The sequence below is a fragment of the Mesitornis unicolor genome, unplaced genomic scaffold, assembly GCF_000695765.1.
Source record: "Mesitornis unicolor isolate BGI_N332 unplaced genomic scaffold, ASM69576v1 scaffold4819, whole genome shotgun sequence".
Taxonomy (NCBI): Eukaryota; Metazoa; Chordata; class Aves; order Mesitornithiformes; family Mesitornithidae; genus Mesitornis; species Mesitornis unicolor.
This window is the reverse complement of record NW_010206402.1, coordinates 20,039-44,574: the sequence shown is the minus strand read 5'-3', so window position 1 is coordinate 44,574 and position 24,536 is coordinate 20,039. Positions and strand designations below refer to the sequence as shown.

Here is a 24,536-nt window from a genome sequence, read left to right as displayed (position 1 = left end):
ACAGCGGGCAAAATTTGATAATTTATCACAAAAAGAACTATCACTAAGTAATTTATCAATAAGAGAAAATGAATTCTTCTAAGAAAACAAAAAAAAATACAATTTTTTCCATGTCTAAGCTTATCATTACGTCTTTTAACAAACCTCACAGAGCAGAGATTACTGACTCCATGGAAAAGGGCCAGAGAGTTGTGCTAACGTGTGGAGATGGACAGTTTACCTTGACGCATCCCAGTGCCCTGCCCTTCAACATTCTCTCCTACTCCCTTGTAAACTGGCTCAAGATTTGGCCAGGCATTTTTTTTCCCCTTTAGAGTAATGAGCAGCCAAATACAGTACACAAAGAACCGTAATCAAGCTGAAATCCAGGATTATGTATGTCTGTAGCAGCACTCTGTATTTTGCAAATACAGCTAAAGCCTGTGAGGAGGAAGCACTGCAATGTATCAGACACCACACGCATACAGCAGCATACAGCTTTGTTAAAACAATATTTGCTTTCAGACACCAAAGCAAAGATCTTCAGGGCATGATACCAGGACATGATACTGTTCGTTTGCTGTGTGAGAATGGGGCTGGACTATTTTGTTAAATGTCTGAGTCTGCTTATACATCTTTCACTCCCTTGACAGAGTATAATCAAGGACTGATTCCCTCAAATTAATGCAACCCAAATGATTCTCTGTATCCTCAAAAAAAGCATACAGATATACCCATGAGTAATATTTGGACCAAATACACGTACTGTGGGGTATGGAGGAGTTTTAACAGCTGCATTGTTCTAATGCAGCTGTTCACAATTACTGGCATGCATTGTGAGGCAGTTCTGATTACTGCCTGTCTAATCTATATATAAATGCATTATTATGCTACACCAAAGTCTGGCATTTAGATGGCATCTGCAAGGCTTCAAAACTGCAGTCTATCTGTGATGCCCCAGCTGGCTATTTTAGTGTGCCAACAGAATTAAAATGTCATTAAAGATCACACCACTCTCTGAGGTATCTGTGTTATTTTAAGAAGTGAAGATAAACTGTGGCCAACTTCACATTGTTTCCTTAAATCTTTCACTCAGTAACTATGGTCACTGCTTAAAATATATGTGCAAGGTCAATGGCACCACAATTTACACGCTAGCTAATGAGCCCCTGGAAGTTCAAAAAGGTATTTGATGGGTTGCATATGTCAAACCAGAAACGGGTTGAAAAGTTTCACCTGAGATTGTGAATGGCAAATCACCGTCAGTCATAACAGGAGAACCTACTCACTCTTTCAAAGGCACTAGCAGGAAAATCTGCTATTTGAGAGTGGAGTTGGGGCGAACATTTAAATTATTTACCTGAAATACAAGAACTCAAAGCACTGGCTCACTGACTGCAGAAAATACTCATTACAAACAGTTGCATGCTAATTCAATCCTGCAAATTATTGTTATATGGATGCTGTTTTAGTAAAACGTACTGTTCCGCTAAGCCATGGTAAGGAGTGTAACTCCACAGTATACCACTCAAAGGCATTTTTTCAGGGGGAAAAAACCCATGGGTGTCAGCCATTTCCTACAACAGTTTTTAGGCATGTGTTCGACTTGGAGCTAGGAAATACTTGATGTAAATTGCACTCCTTGGGCAATCTCTGTGGACAAAGATGAAAAGTTCAACTGTCCAGACATCTTTTCTTAATAACGTATTTATGTTAAGCAGACAAGGGACCAATATTCTTTTTCTTCTGCCAACTGCTATCTCCAAGAGGAAACACCCACGAAGAAGAGGAAAAATACTTCACTGACCTGTGGAAGGCTTAGTATTTCTGCAGTCTCACATTAAAATGAGAAATTATTTCTTCACTGTCCTGGAAAATATTCTGTGTGCTTAAACAAAGCTTGGGTCAGGTACCATGGTTTGGAAACCAACAAAGTAGTGCTGGCCACCTCCTAATCTCCATGCTTGGTATCCCATGTATGTCCAGTTGCAGTAGCCACATGCACAAAGCCTGATTTTTGGAGAGTTCTCAGCAAGGCTGATCCTTGCCTACCCAAGCCTTTCCTACAGGCTTGACCAGCACCAGAGGTGCAGAGTTTGAAATGGTTGCGACTACAGGAGTTTCCTAATCCCACACTGAAAGATGTCCACATCTGCCATCACAGAAATCTGATCATCTTTTGGGTACTGTCCATTTCTACCAGTTTTTCCTTTTGCCTCCCTGCCTGACCATTGGTAATCTACAGTGACCTAAAGCAGGGAATAGTATTAGACCATTAATGGCATATATTGTATCTTCATTTCCACATTTTTACCTAAATGGGTGGCAGTGAAGTCTGACAGATCCTCTTTAGGAAGAGCAATTTAAAAACAAACAAACAGCAACCAACCAATAAACTTCCCAAACCAAAATCAAACAAACACACACCACCACCAGAAAAAGAAAAAGAAGAAAAGAGACCTATTCAGATTGACAGACAAAAAAGGAAAAAATGCTGAAAATGTCAAGAGGTAACTTAATGATTTGGTGACTCATCACGAGAGGAGTCTTCCATGGTGTTTAAAAAAACAAACACAAAACCAAACAGCAGGAAGATGGTGCGTCATAGAAAGGATCAGATGAATTCTTGGCATTTTTCAAGAATAAAATCATTTGGGCAAATTATGCAATGAATAGGGCAGTGAAGAGTAAATATCTAATGTTTGCAGTTAGTCCAGCTCACCCTCATACTTCCTTCTGGCCTCACCCACAGTGTGCAGCTATTCATGATATCTTATCTTAACAAGGAGACATCCTTGTTATATATATATTTTGGAAAAAAAATGGGGGAAAAAAACCTCAATTCAACCAAGAAAAATATCCATTATCAAAAGTGAAGGTGTAGCTTTAAAATAAAAATTTGCCATAAAATTACGTCCTCAGACAAAGCCACCTAGCAAGCCACAAACTCCTCCATCTCTTTTTTGCAAAGAAAGAGAAGGAAAACAAGAGGAATCGTTTCACAGTATCCTTTATTCAGATCTTGATCAAAGATGTGCTGTGCCTGCTAATTACTGACTTATGGCAGGAACAGTTCAGGCCCAGCCCTGCAAGTTATAATATTTCTCCAGGAAGGCTGCTAAATGCCTCAGGCTCCATTATTTTTAACAGCAGATTAAGTCCTTCTCATTAAACAAAGAACCCTTTTTTCTCCACATCAAGAGAAATTCAAAACTTTATAACTGTATTTTATTCCAAAATACACATGTTATTTCTGGTATAAAAACAAACACATAGAAGTTTGGAATCCATCCTCCCTACCAAGATAAATCTACCAGATTATACCACCTTATGATTACATGAAATGTAGTTCTGATTTCTCCAACATATCCCCCCTCCTTTGCAATTATCAACAATAATGTTGATTTGATACATTATTAATTTTAGCACTGGCTTGCTACCCTCACCTCTATGCATTCTGTATAAGAAAAACTGTAAGTGGTATTTGTTCTTTATTTGCAAAAACTACATTAGTTTAACAGCTAATGTAAGTAAATATCATTTGTTTTTGTAAAAAAAAAAAAAGTGACCCATAGATTTTAATTAGTTTAAAATACTAGGGCTGGGATTTCTCTGGAACCTAAAAAGCCCTGAACCCTGTGCTACCTTAGCCTAACAGCCCTTCAGTGTGCCCTCTGCTTTCTGCTCCAAGAAAACTCCCTTCAGCCAAGCGTAATAGATAACAAAATCCCACAGCCATACTCCCTTTCTAATTTAGTTATTCAATGTTGCTTCTTTGTAGGCAGCTCCAACACAAAAACATCAGTCCCAGCATTCACCTAACATCACACTAATGAGTGGTCTCTTACGGGTTAAGAGGACTTTGTGGAAAACGACTGACTTGTGGAGCCATCACCTTCCTTCCAAAGCTTGGAAAGGAGATAACTGGCAACTCCTTTGGCCAAGAGACTCCAGGATCACTATTGACAGCAGCCACACTTATAAATTTCAGTACTTGAGAGGCCTTGAATGGAAAATATTACACATTTTTGTACTTGCAAAAACTGTAATACGTTATACTTACACAGTATGTATATTTTGTGACTCCATGTGTCACTGAAACTTAGAGCCTGCTCATGTGGAGTGACTTGGTACATTACCGAAAAATAATCTGTTAGCAATCAAGAGCATTAGTTATCTCTGAAGTATCTGTGCTCATTAAAAACTTTGGCTTCCTAAACTCTGTAATACATTTTAAGAATGTGTTTTCTACATTCCATATTTTGCATAGAGCTTAACAGTTAGAAAGGATATTTTATGGTCAACAGACTAACTGCTCTGGGTCTGGCCATTTTCCCTCCAAAAGACATTAAGTGAGCGTTAAAAGTCCATTCTGCCGAAGCTCGCATTATTCCCATAATCCAATCCCTTCAGCCAAATGATCCCTCTTGTACAGCAGCATCAGCCAGAACTTAAACGCAAACAACAGCCTAGGCAAAAAAAGCAAGCCCCCCAGAACATCTGCCACTCAGAAAACCCATTTAATTGCCTGGCGAAGACTTTATTCCAACCAGAAAGCAACACCAAACACCAGCTTTGAAACAGAGAATTGATGTCAGCAGGTGAGACTGAATTTTGTGTGTCTCAGACAATGGCTTACAGCCACTCAAATTTCACCATTAGTATTTTGGAAGATTTCATGCTCAGCCACATCCACACAAAAATAGCTTCTAAAGCCTTCAGGGTTTTTTGTTTGTTTGTTTTGGGTTTTTTTAAGTAATATTTTAATTGTATCTTGGTATGCATTAGAAGTGTTAGGAAATTAAATCTTGCCAAAACTGTGGAGAAAAATACTCAGCAGACATAAATTATAAGTTTAAAAGTTGTAAGGCGTTAAGAGGAGCACTGAAGATCCCAAAATATGAAAGCTAATAAATCTGTTGTGAATTTAAATGCAAGAGAGACTGAAATAATTTGCAAATTTCATTTTACAGACAGATCCCGCTCAGCTTACACAGTCCACAAGAATGCTGGAAAAACGCGAAAGCCTAAACTTGCGCCAATGTTTTACAAAGTAAGATGCTAACAAAGTGTTTGGTGCAAGTTCAACTAAGCCTAAACTGAGGAAAATAAGCAAGAATAAGAATAAATTTCTCAGTCTATAAGAGAAGTACATGTCATTAAGTAAAAATAAATAAATCCAGGTTCAGTTCTGGTTCAAGCACACACATCTCCCCCACTGTAGCTATGAGTCCTGTTTTAAGCAATTACGGCAAACTTGCCCAGTTTTTAAGTGGGCAAATTACTACCCAAAGCATTCTCGAGATACTTGCAATAACTTTTTTTTTCATGCCTATACATTTATTGCAACTGGATTTGTTTTTAAACTCTCATGGATCAGAAGAAAAGGCAATCTTTGTCATATTTTTGCAGAAGAAAAGGTCCTTCAGCAGTATGAGCCAACACCAACATCGCTGTGCTGAGGATGTGCCGCACCATTTTCACTGGTTTTATCCCACGTTTTCTATTTCTTTACCTTCTTCTGCAGAACTTAGACTATCTTTCCTTAAAAGCTTCCTCATTCTTTAGAACACAATATCCCTTTTGACAATTGTTTCCTTCCTGCTCTGCTCCCTTTGCTCTTATCTTTATAATCTATACCTAGATGCCCATCATTCCCACTTCTCAGAGCTCCCCAAAATTGGCTCCATCACACACTTCCCTTGTATTGATCAGTGGCCTCAGGGCTGGAGAGAGGAAGGATCTGACCTCTCCAGCAGCAGCCGGTGGTGTCAGGTCATGCACAAGACAGAGGACGACTATGGAGCAAACACCAAACAAATGCAGAAGGTTAAAAGGGCAGCTCAGAACCTTGCTGAAGTTGAGGTAGGGTCACTCAAACCTCCTTTCTTATCACAGGAAGGGAGGGAAAATTTTGTTTGCAAACACGTATTGGGCAGAGGCTCAAACACAGAAGGGCTTCACCAGAAGTGTCACAAGGTCAGGAGGAGAGCACGTCCTCTGGGCTCTACCCCAACTGGTAACCAAAGTCCTTTCAAGACCAGAAATTGCAGCATCTCCACGAATGAAAGAATCTGCAAATGAGAAACTGCAAAGACAAAGAGCTTTTTTTTTTTTTTTCCAGGAGGAATAAGAATTCGGCTGTGACTAAGCTGAAGTGTCAGGTGACTCCTCAAGACTTCCCAGCTCAGGTCTCAAACTACAGAGTTGATAAAGGCTTACACCTGGTGTAGACCCTGTCAAAAGCAGAAAAGGGGCACAGAAATTGATAAAGAAAATTGACTTTTTTTCCCCTGCATAACCCACTGTGCATCAAGTGAAAGTGGGGTACGTTGTGCACAAAGCTGGAGTAAAGTGCAACAAAAAAACCACCCCCCCAAAAAAACCTGTGAGAAAATACTTTCCATCTGCACACAGCAGAAACACCTTGATGTTGTCAACCTGAGACAAGAGTCACAGGGATAGATCTATGAAACAACGCCCATAAGACCCCAATTTAATTATTAGTTACAAGTGTTTATGACAATCAAACCCACATCTCTTGTGTAAGCAGCCAGGTTTTCACCACGCAGGGGTTACAAAGGCATGGTTTACTTCTCCCCTCGCTGCTGAATCATCAGGTATGAGCCACAGCGGGTCTGGGTACCAGACTAACAGGTTCCCTGATCCAATACACTCCTCTAAGACAATGCCATCCCTACAGTTCTGCAACTCTCTCATTATTTTTCAGGCTTAGCATTCAGACCAGGACAAATCCACTGAAAGACACACTGCACAGTGTCAGGCCAAAACACAGCCCACTGGAAAATGCGAGGCGGTGGTGGGGATGTAAAAATCAATATATACACAGCTCTTTGTTATTCAACCACCAGGCTAAGCTGGATTTTACTTCTAATACTGAACTAACAGCAGCATTAAAAGATGAAAAACTCAGGTCTATTTTACTGGGCAGTGAAACTCCAAAATCTAACTACTATTTAGCAGTTCAAAGCAGATTTACATCATCATCAAAATGTAAAAATAAGTAAGACAATTGATATTTGCCTACAGGCCTTTAACAAGAAGAAAATACTTGCGGGAGAACACAGACACACAGCTCACAAGGAACTAAACAAAAGTGACGGGTAACAGTTACTCCTGATTTAATCATCACTGTGATACTTTGTTTTCCTTAGTATCTCCTATTGAAGTCCTCAGAGCCTCCATAGCTATCAAGTAAGATCAAATTTGACTGTGTGAACGGTAGATAAAAGTTATCTACATAAGAAAAGAGGAAACTTCTAGTTTTAGGAAGTAAAACATTAAAGCCAAACCAAGTCTGCTTCAAAGACAGAAATTGAACTAGAAATCATGAAATTAAAACTTAGGCTTAACCACTAAATTGGTTCTGACAAAACAACACCTGAAATATCAAGATCACTAATGGAAAACATTTTGCAAGTAATATAAGATCTTTTAAAAAGCTGTAATTAGCTGCCGCACACAGTAGGTAGTATTACCAGAGAAATTAAATAAAACCAATGTTGTGCTACATTATGCTGCAGTGCTTATGGAGTATCAGTGACTGTCACTGTGAGTACCACGGAAGTCCATCAGAAAAAAAGGAAATTAAAGCCAGAATTGCATCAAAGGCCTCCTGGAGAGTAATTCTGCATGAAGATCTCTTCAAATGAAACAAAATACAACAAAACCCTAAGAACATCGCTTTTCTGAGGCCTTGCTGTAGCTCAGAGGAAAAAAAAGCCTCTACACTCCCCTCTGAGGATTATGTATAAATGGGAGGAAACAGTTGCCAAAAGAGCTTCCTGAAACACAGCTATGAACCTTTCCCTCAGAATAATTAAAAAGCAGGACTTAACCCGGGGAATCACCCTAAGAGCAAACAACATTGTTTGCCTATCACCCATCAAAATCTGAAGCACGCAATTGGCTCAATTTATGCCTTTTTCTGAAAAAAAAAAAACCAACCAAAAAACAAAAAACAAACACACAAAAAAACCAACAACCCACAAAAAAACTCCACCCAGAATAAACCAACCCAAACAAAACATTACCCCCCCAGAAAACCAAAAAAATCTCAACCAACCATCATCTGTGTGAAGAGAAGAGATAAAGAAAAATAAAAATTACACAGAGTGAACTTCTGTAGCCACTGCAGGTCTTGAAAACGGAGGTGTAACCCCAAGCACCTGGGATATAATGGCTAGCGAAAGGCTAATTTGGTACTGCACTGTCAGCTGAGACTAAACACTTCCCCTCATGTAGGAAGCTTGCTCTTCTACCTATTAAATAGAAGCTCTATTATTTATTATTTATGCACATCACCTACAGATTAATAGGAGAATATTAGATTTTTCCATATTTGTCAGATATCTGTGCTATACCTTGTACAAAGCAAAGGCATTTCTCACTGGTTAAGGGCTAAAAAAATAAATAAAAAAAAGCAAGACAACCACTTAAGGCCCTTTAGTTACCACTTGATCCATTGCAAACAGGTGGGAACTCCTGGGATCCAACACTTTCTCCCTCCATTTTCAGTGAGGGACTCTCGGGTTACACGAGACTCACAAACCTCCTCCCACAGGCACTCACTACCCTGCAAATAGTGATGCCCCAACTCATTTCCCACCCAGCTGCTTCTAAGGCTTTGCCGATTATAACATCTGAGCTGTCCTCCCAAGCAGCCTCTCAACTCACCAACCCTCATTCCGCCAAGGACTTGGACTATGAGGGTAGGAATCCTGAAAATTTATCCCAAATTGAACTTACAGGCTCCCAGCTTGTGAGAGGCGATTACTTCATGACAGCTGATTTTCGAAATATCCTCCTAATCTGACTGCCCTCTGGTTTAGCCCACCATGATACAGTATGCAGACAAAACCCCAAAAGCATAATAGTAAATTTGCTGCAATTGCTGCAACTCAAAGGTGGTATTTTGCACTTCTCTGGGGGTAAATAAAGTAAAAATAAAAATAAATATTAAAAAAACACATTATGTATTTCCTTCTCAACCCTCATCAAATTCTGTGTTTCATTCCAGGGCTGCTCCTTCGCTTTATTTTCTTTGCCTTTTTTTTTGTGGTGGTATTAATGATATGGGGGGTAGCACGGGGGTTGCAGCTGTAACTGAAATAAAAGTTAAAAATGTCTTTAAACTTCAAGTTGAAGGAAACATTTTGACCTTTAGTAACTAATGATCTACCTTTTGCACCTGGTGTTGTCCACTATGTGTATTTACTACTGTATTTATGTCCCCATGCTACATACTAAATCAACCTCAAGAAACCAAATGGCCTTTACATGTCCTGATCTTTTGCATCTCTAAAGATGCCCAGGAAGGCTCTAAGGTGCACAACATGGGGAAGGCTGCTGTTGCTTAACTAGCCCTCATGCCCACCCATTTTCCTGGCAGATGGGTAGATATAATCTTGCAAAAGTCACCGAACTCCATTTTCACCCAGCAACTTTCCATTTCCATCCCAACAACTCTTTGAACTTGATGGCAAGTCTGTAGTTTGTCAGGTTGACTGGGCTGCAGCATGTTTTGTGGTTCATCTAATTGCTCGCTGACGTGCAGCAAAGTGCTGTGTGCAACAAAAGATTTTGAACTCCAGCTGAAGCAAGAGCTGTACCCTTCCATTTACTTAGTTTGTGGGCAGGCTTTCCAAAGGCACGGCTTAGCTAGCCAAGCCCATCCAGCTGCTAAACTGGGAGCAAAAGCTTTCTACCTTGTCTCCAATAAAAAGCAATAAAACAAAATGCATATACTTATGCACCAAGACAACTTTGTATGAAAGAAGAAACGAGCATCTTCATTAGTTTGGAATTCTTTGGACAACTTTCTACCCAACACCACTTAATTTAAAAAGCAGATAAGACAAGAAGGACTTAAGATGCGTCAGTTGCTTGCACTGCAATGTAGGGCACAAAAAGCCACACGTAAAACCCTTCCAGCTTTAGAAAAACTCCTGCTAGTATGCCAGTGTATGAGCCTGGAAGGCTTCAGGTCAGCTGTCACCCTGCACCATGGACACACACCAGCAGCTGCAGTCCCAGCTGTGGTCTGGGAAGCTGCCCATGATCTGAGGAGGAGGACATCTTCAATGAGACACCATCAGCAGAGCCAAGAGAGAGGGGACACCTGCCAGGATCTAGATCAGCAACGCCTCACCTCCAGGTTCTGAAGCTCCTGTTTACAAAGCTCACAAGAATGTGAAGAGCCTGCAGAGTTCATGGGATTTACTTCAAAGAAACGCCGGCTCAGAAATGGTTTCTGCAAAATTGCAGATTAAAAGCAACTTTCTCAGCAGCACCCGCTTACTGTACATTGCACAACAGTGCTGGTCCTGCAGGTCAGGTTACTTACAGACTCAAAGGTCAACCTTTGATCACCTCTTCCTCAACAAGCTATGTACCAGACATCTCTATCTGCCACCGCTGGGCACAGAGGGCCAGGCAAACCCCAGCTCTGCTCAGCATTTCTCCTCAGCCCTGTTTATCAAATGGTTTGGAGCAAATCCCAAAGCAGGCAGGATGAGGGCCTAGCAAGCTGGGCAACCCCACACGTGGTTCTACAGACTTTCATATTGAAAAGAGCCCCCAAGGCCAGCACCAGCAGCCCATACAAATATTCACATCCACCTGCTCCCAGGCTGACCTCCCATTACAGCCTTGCTGGCACAGCTCTTCTTCCACCCCCTCAACAAAAATTTCTGAAAACATGTGAGTTCAGTGCTGCCAAAACAGAGAATTCAGAGATCATGAGAGAGACTAAGCGACAAATCACCAGATGCTATTAACCAATATACTCTGAGAGCCATATTACTTTGCTCTACCTTATTCCTTTTCTTGCCTGGTCATGCAGGCTATCTTACGCAGCCCTAAGTAATGTATTTTTGGTTTTAATAGAGACTCTTCTATTACCACGTTTTCCTGTTTCTGCAGACCTGGCTTTGTAACCTGAATGCTTCTTTGGAAACATTTTTCCATGCAATTCCACAAGAATAACACAATAAAACAACACAAAAGAGACTCAGGAATTTTAATACACAGAGGAGCAAGGCAGATCTGTACCTGCATCATTAAGCCGCTTTGATTCATTCCCCAAATCTCTACTGCTTTGAGCTTACAGGCTACTGAAAACTTTTGACAACCAGTTCTTTTTTCTAACTCTAGCTAACCACAGAGCTTTAAGTCTTCAAGTTGCTGAAACACTGGCATTTGGCAGAGAGAAGGCCACAACGTTTTAGGATCAGCAACAGATCAGAAATATATTACGTGTTTTGTAGTAAAACTTTCAGAAAAGTTTGCTGTCAATAACAGAAAGCTCAACGGGAACATTTAAAGTTTCACAGGGCTATGCAGGCCTCCACTGAGTGAGCTATCTGAAATAAACATAATAAAGCTCAGTGACATGGGCTCAACAAGAGAAGTAAACCTCCATTTGGGAAAACTCATATTAATGATTGAGGGTAGTAATCTAGGATTGAGGAATAAATTGCCCAAGGTATTGACAAGCAGCTCAAATAAAAGCACAGTTTGTTTATATACTCCTAGCTGTATAACCTCTACTGACTTGTAATTTTTCTGTGTCTCAACTGCCTTGATTAAAAATATGGTCCATATTTTGTTAATCAATCAAGACAGAGTTCCGACATCCTTGAAGTAAGAGTTAAACAAGAATTAATATTACAGGAAAAATAATTCCAGCAAAACCAATGTTTTCAGGTTTAGAAAACATTACTCAGAGGTTGTGATGCTTTCAATGAATTTATTGCCTATATTCAAGTGGCAGAGGACAAACAACTGTCCTATATGCTAAAAAAGCAGATTGCCCAAGAACAAAACCAAAGTCAAAATGCCTATGTAAGGGAAATGATGATGACTAGTAAACCAAAGTAGGAGAAAAATAAGACATCCGAAAGCATTCTTATCATAGCTTCCTTAAAGCTCATCCTTATATGGTTTATGGAAACAAATTATCCACCCCAAGGAACCCATGACTCATAAACCTGAAAGCATGAGTTTTAACCATCATCTAAAAGTGAAGCCTGTATTGTTAATAGTTTGAAATCCTTTCTATACTTGTATTCTTTTTGCTTGCTCCTCCTCTTTTATTTTGCTCATAAGAGCCTCTTCTGCCATTTTATTTAGTGGTTATACTATTTTTCTCACCTTTCTATGGAGACATTTTAAACTTTAGAACTTCAGATTCCCCTATAACAGTGACTAAGGCTGGCTCTTGAGATGCACAGTAATATTCTCCATACTGCTATTATTTATTTTTGTGAAGTTAAACAGTTTACAGCTAACCTACACTAGGTGAATATTTCAACACCTGAGGAGCAAAGCACTCAAGTCTCTTAAAACGTGCTTTACATCAAGGCATCTCACTTCCCCATTTTGTCCACAGAGTTTGTCAGAAAACACATTCCTCACACAGCAAAATGCTCTTTCTCTTGTGCATTTCAAAAGCAGAGCAGGGCTCTCAACACACTAAATGGTAATATCATTATAAAAGTTTTATGATAAAAGCAAGTCTGGGAACAATAAAAATAGTAAGTAAAAAGGATACTGAGCTAGTCTTACTGCAGACAACCATTTCTGAAATGGGTAAATTGAAAAATGACCTTAGAAAATAGAAATCAAGTTATCCATAACATTTTTTCCCTATTACCCTACCTCAAATCATGAGCATTTCAGCTGTTCTTAAGCTAGAAGTCTAGACTGAAAGAAAAAAAAACAAAACAACAAAAAGATGAGGGAGAACAGTATGACAAAGATTCATACTCAGGCAGGCAGATAAATAGGTATCACGGCTTTTAACACTTAAGTTTACCAACTACAGAACATGGGCTTAAGGCTCATCTAAATTTTGTTTCCGAGTCCTGTCAACATGGACATCAAAACTACCCAGCAAGCCCTAGCTTCAGCTGTGACACTTGGGTAACCTTGCGATTTTAAAAGGTTTAAGGGAAGAAACCAAAAATGACTACAACAAAAATCCTAAAACAAAACAACCAAACCCCATAGCTATCACTGAAGTTCATCTACTGCTCTGTAACACCCATGTTCATTTGTGGAAATCCATTAAAGAGCTGGAAGCAGAAGTGTAGTGACAGCTCACTGCCAACCTACAGCATCCAAAAGGTTTCTGAAGCACTGCAATATAACAAGACAGATGAACAGCCTTGAGAATCCTCCTTTCACTGCCCAAGCCAGGAAATCCCAATGCCTTTTCTCCTAAATGACTAAATTCATAGGGAGAGCTGAAGGAAATTCCTTCACAAAGCACACTATAGCTGTACAGATCTGTTTTACAAAATAAAGAGGTAAATAAGTTCTATATTATAAAAGCAAAAAAGTTTCCCAGGCTTTTCTGCCTTCTTTTTTTTTTTTTAGAAAAATACCCCGTATTGCTCACTGACACTTTTTCCAGAAGTTTCACTACTATCATGATCTTATGATAGAGAAGACAGACACAATTCTTTATCTTTCTCACTTCCAAAGAATCATTAAAGCAGGAATTTGAAGAAACAGTCCCCAAAACCAATATTTAAAAAATAGGTGGTGGCTCTTAGCTGGTTCAGCAACTTACAGATTTATTTATGGAAGTCCATGCTAAGTTACTGAACTTGAAAATGTATCCAAAAAGCAAGCATCTGGTTTCCATCTCCACATGGGAATCAGGAAAGGGCTTTAACTGGAAAATAAAATACTGGGGTGCAAAGGAGCAAGATGTCAGTGAGGGAGGGACACATCCAAAGAAAAATTCCCTATATAACGCATTTTATGCTTCGAAACTCAAACTATCAAGAAGCTAAAGTTGCATGTTACAGGAAGAAAAAACACATCCCAGATTTTTAAGCCATATCTAACATGAAAAAATGAGCAAATAACACACCAAAATTATATTTTTATGACACAATTTAAAAATTATAACCTTCACAATAGACAGTGAGACTTGTTTACGGAACCACTTAATTCTGGAGACATATACCTGAAAATACTTGCCAACACAGGCAAATGTTAGGCACCTACTACTGTACATAGCTGGCAAGCACAATTTTATCTATTTGTATTTAAGCAAGCTCCAAGCAAAGCAGATTTGCAATTGTGACAGCTGTAATTCTGGTTCCTTCCAAGTGCAGAGAACAATTCCATACTTAAAAACAAACCCAACAGGCGATATTGCCTTACACAGGAAAAAAGGCAGCTTTTATTCTCCCTTCAAATATTTTGCCAACATTCATTTACAAGTTACAAAACATCTAAATTGGTTTTCCACAAGAGGTACGTGCACATCTGCCTCCATAAATATACTGCTTTAAACCTGTAAGTTAAGCTTTTGAAGGCATTGCTTTAACTATCCCTTCCCACCCCCCAGGCAAGCTACTTCTTGCCCTTTCTTTTGTTTCTCTCAATTATTTTTCCACTTGGCACATAAAGAATAGAGGAAGTCAAGTGAAAGCCTGACCAACAGTGCAAAAGCACATGAAGTTAAAATCTTTTAATAAGGAAGCTGATCATAAGGAATTTCCTCTCCCGCCTTTGCCACATAGAGTCATGAAGTTTCCTCCATACCTTTTAAAAGCCAAAGTGTCACCTCAGATGGGACCCACTCACGTTTACTGGCTCAGTAAACCCCAGGGCATATCACTCCTTTTCTACCAACTAGCATTTGGATCCTCAAAACACACACCAAAAAAAAACCCAATAAAAAGCCAGAGCAAGACCCTGTTTCTTTTTCAAATAACTCCTGATTACTTTGGTAAGCCTCTTCCTAGCAAACGGCAGAGCCAGCCTCGTCTCTGACATGCTAGTGGTATATCCAGACATTGTTCTCCATATTGCCATTATCTTCAGATTACACTTACATCTGCACCATTACATTAATTTCCACATATTCTACATGAATCTGTGTCAAATCATAACTGAGCAAGAGTAAAGCAGTTATCCATAGATGAGTGCACAGTACTTACAATTTATCATGAATAAAGGTCACTCAGTGCCACCACCAAAAACGCACCTAACTGAACTCAAGAAATGCAATTTTTTCCCCTATGACTAATTTAATCAAACTGAGTTCTTTCACATCTTGATAAAACATGGACACACTCACAGTGCAAAAGCAATTAGCTCAAGCCATAATGCTCTTCCAATTTTCTTGGACTTCAAAGTAACACCTCTAATCGACTGATCACTATGTTCCTTCAAAGGAGCAGCAAAGTAGGGCAGTATCTAAGAATTTATGTACTCTTTCAAGACTAACCTCAACATTCTTGCATTGTAGTTCAAACTATCATTAGTCTGTGTGGAAGTAGATAAAAGCTCAGAGAAGTGTAAAAACCTCTAAATATAATTAAAATTAGTAAAAACAAAATTAGATGCATCTTAGATATTTCTGTCTATGGCACCAAGTCATATTTTGAAGGCAATGTTGTTTCACATTGACAGCATCTCTTTAATCTTGCATGATAACAATAACAGCTCAAAATATTTTATTTAGTTTGGTTTGGTTTTGGGGGAAGAGTCAGGAACAGAAGAATATAATTATAGAGATCCTTCCGTATTAAATGGCTTATCTTGCCACCCTGTTTATACTTGCAAGCCATCCTTCCCATGAGCATTCAGCATCTGTAGTTAGCATAACTACAGTCCAGTCTGACTCCACAAGGCACTTTCTTCCAGGCTATAAAGAACAAATAAACAATTTAAGCCAATCTCCTGCTAACCAGCAGTCAGACCAAGGAAGTTTTCACAGGCAGAGGAGCCTGGAAAGCACTGTCTGGGGCTTTGGTTTCATGGGATCTGGGCAGGATTAGAAACAGCTGAGACCATGGGACTGCAGACTGGTAGAGTGACAAGAGAGGACATCTGTCCCACCCCCAGATGCTGGGACCAAGGCTTTTCCTTTGATCTCTGCTAGTCTGATCCTGACTTAGCCTTCAGCTGTCAGGTAGCAGACACTGGTGAGTCAGATGCTCTGCTGGGTAGGAAGGGTGAGAACAGGAGGGGAGCGGGCTAACTCATGATTAATTCAGTTTTCAAACCACTCATCTGTGCACCCAACCAGAAGCAGCCGCAGACAAGCCATTGCCTGACCGGGACACACCTGCTATTCCTTTCCTTTATCTGATATTAACCCTGCCCATCAATTCTGGTGATGGGAGGAAAGTAGGGCAAACTCCTACACTGCCTGCTGGGGTGACTCAGTGGCCTCTTGGAAAGTGCATTTCTAAATGACCTGCCTGTCTCGTTGGGAGATAGAAAAGCAAGTGACACACTACATACAGCTCATGATTCTTCTGATGAGCTGGTATAATACCTCTGTTTCATCAAGAAACTTTCCATGCAAACTTTACAAGTTTCACTCGAGAAGATGCCCTAGGCATGAACCACGCCACGAGATGCTCCTTTCCTCAGAAGTGAAACAAAGGGAATCCTTTATTAGGAGTAGCTAAGGGACAACAGGAAAAACAAGAAACAACAAGCAGGGTTCACCTGTAGCCTCTTAGAAAAGAAAGCACTTGCACAGCCATTCAACTACACATCATGCACAACTGGGAACAAGCACCATCACCCTTGAGAGCTGGACATTTGTCGAACCCACAACCATGTCACCTCTCTTTCTTAATGGACCCAGAGAGAGGTGGTCATTTCATTAAGGGCAGGATAATTTGTCAGAAAAGGTAGTAACTGGTGCAGAGATAATGTTACAGGCCTGAACCAACACTCATTGAGGAACTTTGCACTGCTAAAGGCACGAACAGCCACCACGGGATGCAACTGCTGTTGTTTTCTTTGATAACAAGAAAAGATGGTTCTCATTATGTGATGGCTTCACAGGCCAGTCCTCCTCCAAGTCACATCGTTAAATAAAACCACCAGTATTCTAATAAAAGCCAATATTTAGCCCTGGGAGACTTTTGAGAGCTTGAAGGAATTTCATGCTTGTGCTGCTGCTCTTCCTGCTTCAGTTCCCGCACGAGAGCATCCCACTCCCTTCTTCTAACCCCACCCAAAACATAGTCTAACAGCAGCATGCTGAAATTCAATAAACAGTGTTTCAGGAATTGGGAGACTAACTTCTATGGCAGATGCTGTATTTAGCTATGGAAGGCTGCTACTTTGTGAAACAGCAGTATCACTTCAGGAAACAGCTCTCCCCGACTCTGAGCTGCACAATTTCCAGCCATATAACTCAGGGGTTAACTGTTTAAATCAATCCATCATTCTGTTTGCCAATACAAATTATGATGTAGGACTTGACCCAAAACAAAGAAGTGTCCCGTGTCAATCAGAACCTGGATAAGGCCTGTTTTTAATTTAAAAAGTGTTAACAAAACTGAAGGTTAAAAGGAAGAAGAGCTAGACTTCTCTCAATGTAGAGCAGGTGACAGAAGGTTGGAAGAGATCTTTGTCTACTCATGTAATTAACATCTAATAAGTTTTCTAAAATGCTATAAATCAAGACACATTTCAGGCTACAGCTGCATCTCTTTAAATTGCGGCCACTTAACTCCGTGCACTTCGCCAAACCACTTACATGTTTTTATCCTCCAAACAATTGTTATCATGATGATTAATTCTTTTTTAAAAGAAAGAAAAAAGAATCCTACCTTTGCAGAGTCATGTTCAAACTGCCTGTACATGCCTTGATCTTGTTTTGTGCTTCTAGATGAGTCATCCCATCCGTACTTATCCCATCAATGGTGAGAACCACATCACCTATCCCCACGTGTGCTCGGGCTGCCTTGCCACCGTCGTTAAGCTGAAATATCACCAAAATAGTAAATGAGAAACTCGGATCATTTATGTTTATATTCTCTGAATCCAGGACCACAATATCTTACAGTGTTGTTTCATAGAAAGAAAAAAAAAGGTGTCTTTTCTTTATGTGAAAGCTGCTGTACTATCTTTCTGTCTGCTGAAGCAATATTTATAGGATCTTGTTCTTATTTCACTTGAATGAAAGGAAAAGCACTACACAGTACTGTCTGTTTTTCAAAATCAAACTCCACTTCTACTTTATTGACTGGAAGCTGTGCACAGGCACCAAGAGACGTAAGCAAGGACAGGCACACATAGCTTTCTGGATGCCAAGTTCCAGCCTCTTATCTCTTCATATACAAACTTTTTTCACAAGAGGAGAGAGGAAGACTGTAATTGAGCTTTTCCTACTCTAGATTTTTCATCTAAACAACCCCTTCAAAGTTTATGTATTTGTCAATGGTTGATCACGTGCATGGAAGACTTCATTGCCAGTGAAGCAGACTTTCCTCTAGCTGCAACTACTAGAAAGTCAAAAGTTCACCATCACATACAGATCGGTTACAGGACTTTGTTTTGCCTCTCTCTGTGGGGTTATAGCCCCCAGCAACCCGCAGTCTATTCAGACCAGAAAAAGAAAGGCCTCTTGCGCAGTCTGCCTCTTTGATCAAGGTCACTGGCAAAGTTCAGCTCAATTGCCTTTGGTCCACTTGAACGAAATAGTTTCGCAATAGAAACTTTTGTAAAGTTCACATTATTGACCTCGATTGAACAAAAAATTGATCTTTTAATCTGATGCCACTTAATCTCAACTAGCTTCATTCCCGAGAACAGCAATGGAAATAAAGCAACACATGGTAAGATCTATACACTGATTTATATACCTTGTTCTCAATCTGCTGATCACCTTATAGCTGGCTACAGAGAGCAGTTGAAGTCCCAAATGGTTCACATTTCCTCTGTTTCCAGATGTATTTCCTGCCTTAAAGCAGAGAAGTTGTAGCTGCTTGCGCTGTGCATACAAAACCTCACAACTCTTCACTCTGCCTGCAAGCATGAGACTATTCCTTGAAGAAAGTTCTGTTCGTTTTAGGGAGGTGCTGCAAAAAGCTGAATTACTTCATCTTTATTTCCAAAAGTGGAGTTCACCTTGGTTTAGTTCATTCAGTAGAGATCAAGAATTTTTGTATTTCCTTTTGACCAATCACAAAGTACAGTTCCCACACTATTCACTTCAACAGGTGAAGTGAGGCAGGTCTTGAAAACTGCCTATGGCAAAGGGGCAGAAAATGTGAAACATTAGAGACTCAGTCTTTGCATTTGTGTACAAACAGCCACTTGACAGTAAACCTGTGGAAAGTGTCCCTGCGATGGTTAAGGCTTTCCCAAAATCTCAGAGACTCTAGTCCATGACAGCTGTGACACACATATTGGACAGCATCTCAAGACAAATACTTTAACAGAGGAAAAACTACTGCTGAATGCTACAAGACAAATGCACATGCAATACTTCAGAATGTGTAATTTGATGATACGTAGACTGAAAGCAGGAAATTTAACATTCGGTGGATCATGGCTGGCAATTTTCAACATCAATCTATATGCCACAGATATCTGCAGTAGTGATCTTTAGCAACTAAAAACAATAGCCCACAAAATCAAACAAAACCAGAAAAATCCTTCCGTTCAGTGTCAATCCTATTCTACCAAATACATTATTCCAGTGAAAGGGGTGGACTGAGGTGTAGACGACTCATCATCTCTCTGATTCAAAACAGCAGCCAGTCCCTCAGCATTACAGGTCAACAGAGCAATTTTACCCAGAGCTGAAACTGAGGGGTGCCAACACAGGAAAGTTAGCAGAGCAAGTCCCATGTAGGGAAGAAAAGTAAAAGAAAAACAGAAATGCATTAATTTCAGGAAAAAAAAACTTCCTGACTTGCTAAATTAATCAGAATTATAGCTTGTACAGTGCATCATTTTACAAAAAGTTTCAACAACAAAGCCAAAATCTCATGTTTATACCCAAGTTCTGAGCTAAGAGGTTACTGGTTACTACAAAACACAAATTAGGGAACCCTACAAGCATATAGAAAGCTGTGACCAACACAGCTATTTTTAGGGAAGCTCCTCAAACCTTTGGGTGAGGGTAGGAACCTGCCATAAACAGATCCCTAAACCGATACATTACGGCATGCTGACATTTGTCAGCAAGGTCTGGAAAAGGGAAAGGAACGTAAGGGCGCTAAAAGCTAAAGGTCAAACGGATCACGGTGCTTTGTGATTGGACTGACAAAGTGAATAAAATCTAGCTTTCTCCAAACATACGCAAATATGCATGATGTTCACATATCATAATTCATGACCAAAAAAGCAACAAACACGTGTTCACCAGTGAGACTTCAAAAGCAGGCTTCAGAGTCACTACTTCCATGGGGAGCAGGGGGGACCTTAACATCCAAAGAACTATAAAATAAAACTAATTAAAAATTTTAAAATCACTTTTTTGTTTGATTCTGATGGCAAACACACAACTAATCACCTGACTTTAAAGAGGTCACTTTTAAACTGTTGCCTACTGGGGATGAATCTCTTTGCAAGTGCACATGGGAGACAGCTGTAAAATCATTTCAGCAAAATCCCTGGCTGAAAATGCCTGAAAAATATCGCTGGGAAATGCACACTGAAGATGGGGGGAGGAAAGGCATTCAGGTCTTGAGAAGCATGACGAGCTCCTGGCTATGTCGTGCAGGCAGGGGACTGCACCTGCCTTACAGGTGAGGCTGCCACAGGCACACCTGAAACAAATCCAAATTACTGGACGAGAGTGTGAAGAACTGCATATGCGAAGGGATGCCAGAGCCATAATCTCCTTATCTAGATACAGCAAATAACAGTTCCAAGCAACACCTACTGATCTGGGATAAGAGACAATAAGAGACCTGACTAATCAAGAGAGGTGAGGTTGGTCCTTCTAGGAAATCCCAGCTGGAGCACGAGTCTTTGCTGGGAGTAGCAGTCAGCACCCTTGACTTGTGAAGCGCCTACAACAAAGTGGGACTGAAGCCACAAGGGCAGAGTTTTACCACAGATACAAGAGGAATATCATCTCCAGAAAAGCTATAATAAAAATAATCAAACATGTACACTGAACACAGCAGGAGGAATCAGAACACTCAAAATAATAAAGGATCTTTTCCACACTGCAGACACATTTATACTCCAGAAGCCTCAGTTTTGACACCTCTCAGATTCTGTAATTGTGTTTTACCATTATAAACAATGAATTCATATATATACTCTTAGGATTATGTATGCAAATCTGTGTACATAATTGAACCAAGACTGAAAGAAAGGTTCCCCATATTCCTTGACACAATTGAAATTAACACCATTTATTTCATTTTTTTTCACCTAGATTTTGAAAAACCCAACAGAAGATATAAAAAAAAATATAGGTGCTAGGAAGATACCATTTCAAGATCGTGAAATGGTAGTTATAAATCATTACTACTTTTATACCACTTTTTTTTTTGGTCCTGCATGAGTGATTTTTGTCCTTAAACTGTAAGTTTACCCTTAGCTTAGTAATATTATCTGGTATCAGTCACCAGTGAACCACACTGTTACATATGCTTAAATAGCAAAAGACTAGTAAACTGATGGACAAAAGCAAAAATATACATAATGGTTAATTTCTAGTAGGAAAAAAGCATATCCTTAAAACATATTTAATTAACATACATGTGCAAACAAATGGAATCAATGCAACAAGACACATGTACAGAAGAGTACACCATTAAAATTATAAAATTGGCTACCTATGAATCTAACTTCCAAGCACCACAAATATTCTTCAGATCCTTGCTGGATCTGTTTCAAATCTGTATTTACAGCATGAAACAAGACTTAAAATCAAGCATGAATTACAGCAACAAAAAGGTAGGATGTTTGGGGTTTTTTTTAATGTTAATCAGCAGTCTTTAAAGCTACAAAATTGCCTCACGCTTAATTCCATGTCTCTCTACCTCGAGAAGCTCCTTTGCATGGTCAGGCACCTGCCAAGGCCAATCACACCCGCAGTCCCCAGCACCAAACCTCTTCTCAGCCCCTCAGCAGCAATCGACTCCATGGCCGAAAGCCAAAAGCCAGCCTATGCCATCCAGAGATGCTCAGGACACTTTCTAATAAACATAAATAAAATCACCCATCTAATACTAGATTCCAGGTTTGTTTGACACACACACAAAAAAATTTTTGTTGTTGTTCTTGTTTTAAACTTTAGAATTCCAAAATTGCAAGTATTGTTCTAAAATACATTCCAGATGAAGATAAAAGTAAACCAGTTCTTGATCCAGGATGAAATTCAAAAGCAATAGCATAAAAAGTAATCTCAGCATAGCTCTATGCCTCAGGTTTTTAAAAGCAAACAGCCCAAAACGCACTGGAATATAACCATTTTCTTGAGCTAGTATTTAGCCAGTCTATTATTTCATTTTGCAATAACCAACATTAAAAAACATCAAGAAAAATAGCTTTATTACTGTTACTTTCAAGCTTTAATCAGATATTTTAAAAGACCCCTTCCAGGAAAACTGCAGGTGTGCATATACATGTGCATCTATCTCTGAGTCAATGTAATAAGAAATTAGTTAAGCTACAAATTAACATATAACCATCTATTTTTCCTCACCTGACTAAGAAGAAAAATTGATAAGCATCTCTTCTTTGGGCCATCATTATTTAGCCTTTATGCAGCAATAAAAGAAATACTTAAACTGCAGTTACTCGTAATACAAAGATCTATTTGACTGGAGATGGAGGCTGAGTGTTATCTTTTCCATGCCATCTGCCTTGAATCAATCTTAGCTGCAACTGGTTCGTGTGATAGTGCATCACAACTGCTCTCCCGAAGAGACTATTTCACAGTCTGGCAGTAAATAATTGTCCCCTCGTCACACAAGCATCCTTCAAAGTCATCTGAAACTTTCTCTCACAATGTAATTCATTGCTCCCAATTTACAGCTCCCTGGGCTATCTGAGATCCCTCCAGCTTGACTTTTACCCCTTTAGCATTTCTGATCTGTGGTTGGATGCAGCAATTCCCTTTAAAGACAAGCATAATCAAAGCAGAAGTCAACTAGACGATGAACTTTGTATCATTACCACTCTCACTTCTATTAAAGCAACTTTAAATAATATTTAAAAACAACCCCTAAAACATAACACACTCACATACAGAAAGAACATGACTAGAGAACTTTGCAGAGTCATAAAATACGCAATCATGCAGCCTCTCTTATGAAATAACGCTCTGCCTTTTCACGCAGATGTTCAAACCAAAGGGAGCTTTATCTTCCTGCAAATACTTACACTCATTACCTGTTACTACCTCATTTACACGTATCCTCATTTCACCTGCCCAAAGTACCACCTTACACCAACAGCCTGTATTTTAACAGCGTGGTCCCAAACATATGCAGAGCTCAAAGTATGCTGTAAAGCACCCCTTCAGGGCATCACTGCAAGCTTGGAGAAGCAGCCCTTACTCTATTTTTGGAGAACACCATCAGAGGCAGCCTCAGGGTGTGTGCAGCTCTGAGGCCTGAACACCTCAAGCTCAAAGAGAGCATCGCTGTGCTCCTGCGTGCCTCACCAAAACCCTTCCTCACCTCCTTCCCTGCCAGGAAGGAAGCAAACACCCAACTTACACTCCAGACTCCCAACAGGTTTGGGACATTTGGGATCTAGCTCACCACTTCTGCATGAAAAAGAGAGCCACAGGAGCACCTGCTCTTTGTGGTAAATGAGCTTCCTCTGCACTCAATGGAAACTGAGAGCTGTATCATATTCCTCACAGCCTTTACTACAGCAATATTATTCGCATAGCCAACAGATTAGCCATTCCGCCTCAATACTTGCTCCCAAATCAAGAACGTACATGCCAGTTTTAAAGTCCAGATCAAATTTATACAGCTGAGTTATAAGAGCCCTAATGCAGGGTTTGCAGTGGAAACCGCTGACACAACCAGCTATAAAAGTGGTTATGAGGCAGTTCTGCAAATAAGTTCAAGGTTTTGCCCAAACCAAGCAGGGATCAAAATCAGCTTAAGTCACAAAAATTCTTCTGATTACCAGAGTATTTTACTACATATCACCACCAGGCAACCTTGTCCTCACCTCGCTCCATGAGGCTGTACTGCCGTGTACTCCTGGAAGTTTTTCCTCCTTTTTCTCACACAAAACCATCTCTTGCATTTCATTCTCAGTTCTGCTACTTATCCTCTGCAATAATCCTGACAACAACATATATTTTAACGGGATTGTGCCTTGCATCTCTGTAGTCCCACATTCAGAAACTGTCAGACAAAACCCAACACAAAGGTTGAGCTTTCCCTCTACAAAAACATGGCTGTGGGGTTTACAGGTTTTAGGAAAAAGACACATCATTTCAGCCATCTCTCTCTCTCCTTAACATTCTTCTCTTACTATACTTCAGCCCTTGATATTTATCCAATGCCCGCCACAAAGAAAAGATTTTAACTTGCTTTTGCCCTTTAACTAAACTTACATACACACATCCACCACTCTATCCATCCCTGTACGCACCAAACACAGAGCTGTGCACCTACAGAGAAACACAAGGGGATGTTAGCTACTAAAACACAGACGAGGCATCATGTACTGTTAATTGCTCTTACACACAATTGGGTTGATGCAGAAAAGGATCCAAAAACATAATGAAGTTTACAAAACAGGGTAACTGCATGATGCATAGGCCTTTT

General features: G+C 39.9%; 1 protein-coding gene across 1 annotated transcript in view; it reads right to left on the bottom strand.

Annotated features, from left to right (window-relative positions):
* LOC104546355 (PDZ and LIM domain protein 5-like) overlaps positions 1–17,752 on the bottom strand; it is a gene marked incomplete at both ends in the record, with an annotated part of 37,525 nt that extends 19,773 nt beyond the window's left edge. Inside the window, one exon of the mRNA XM_010191729.1 lies at positions 17,601–17,752. Within this exon, the coding sequence (XP_010190031.1) occupies positions 17,601–17,752 (152 nt within the window). The remainder of the gene's footprint in view (positions 1–17,600) is intronic.
* Positions 17,753–24,536: the final 6,784 nt, after the last annotated feature.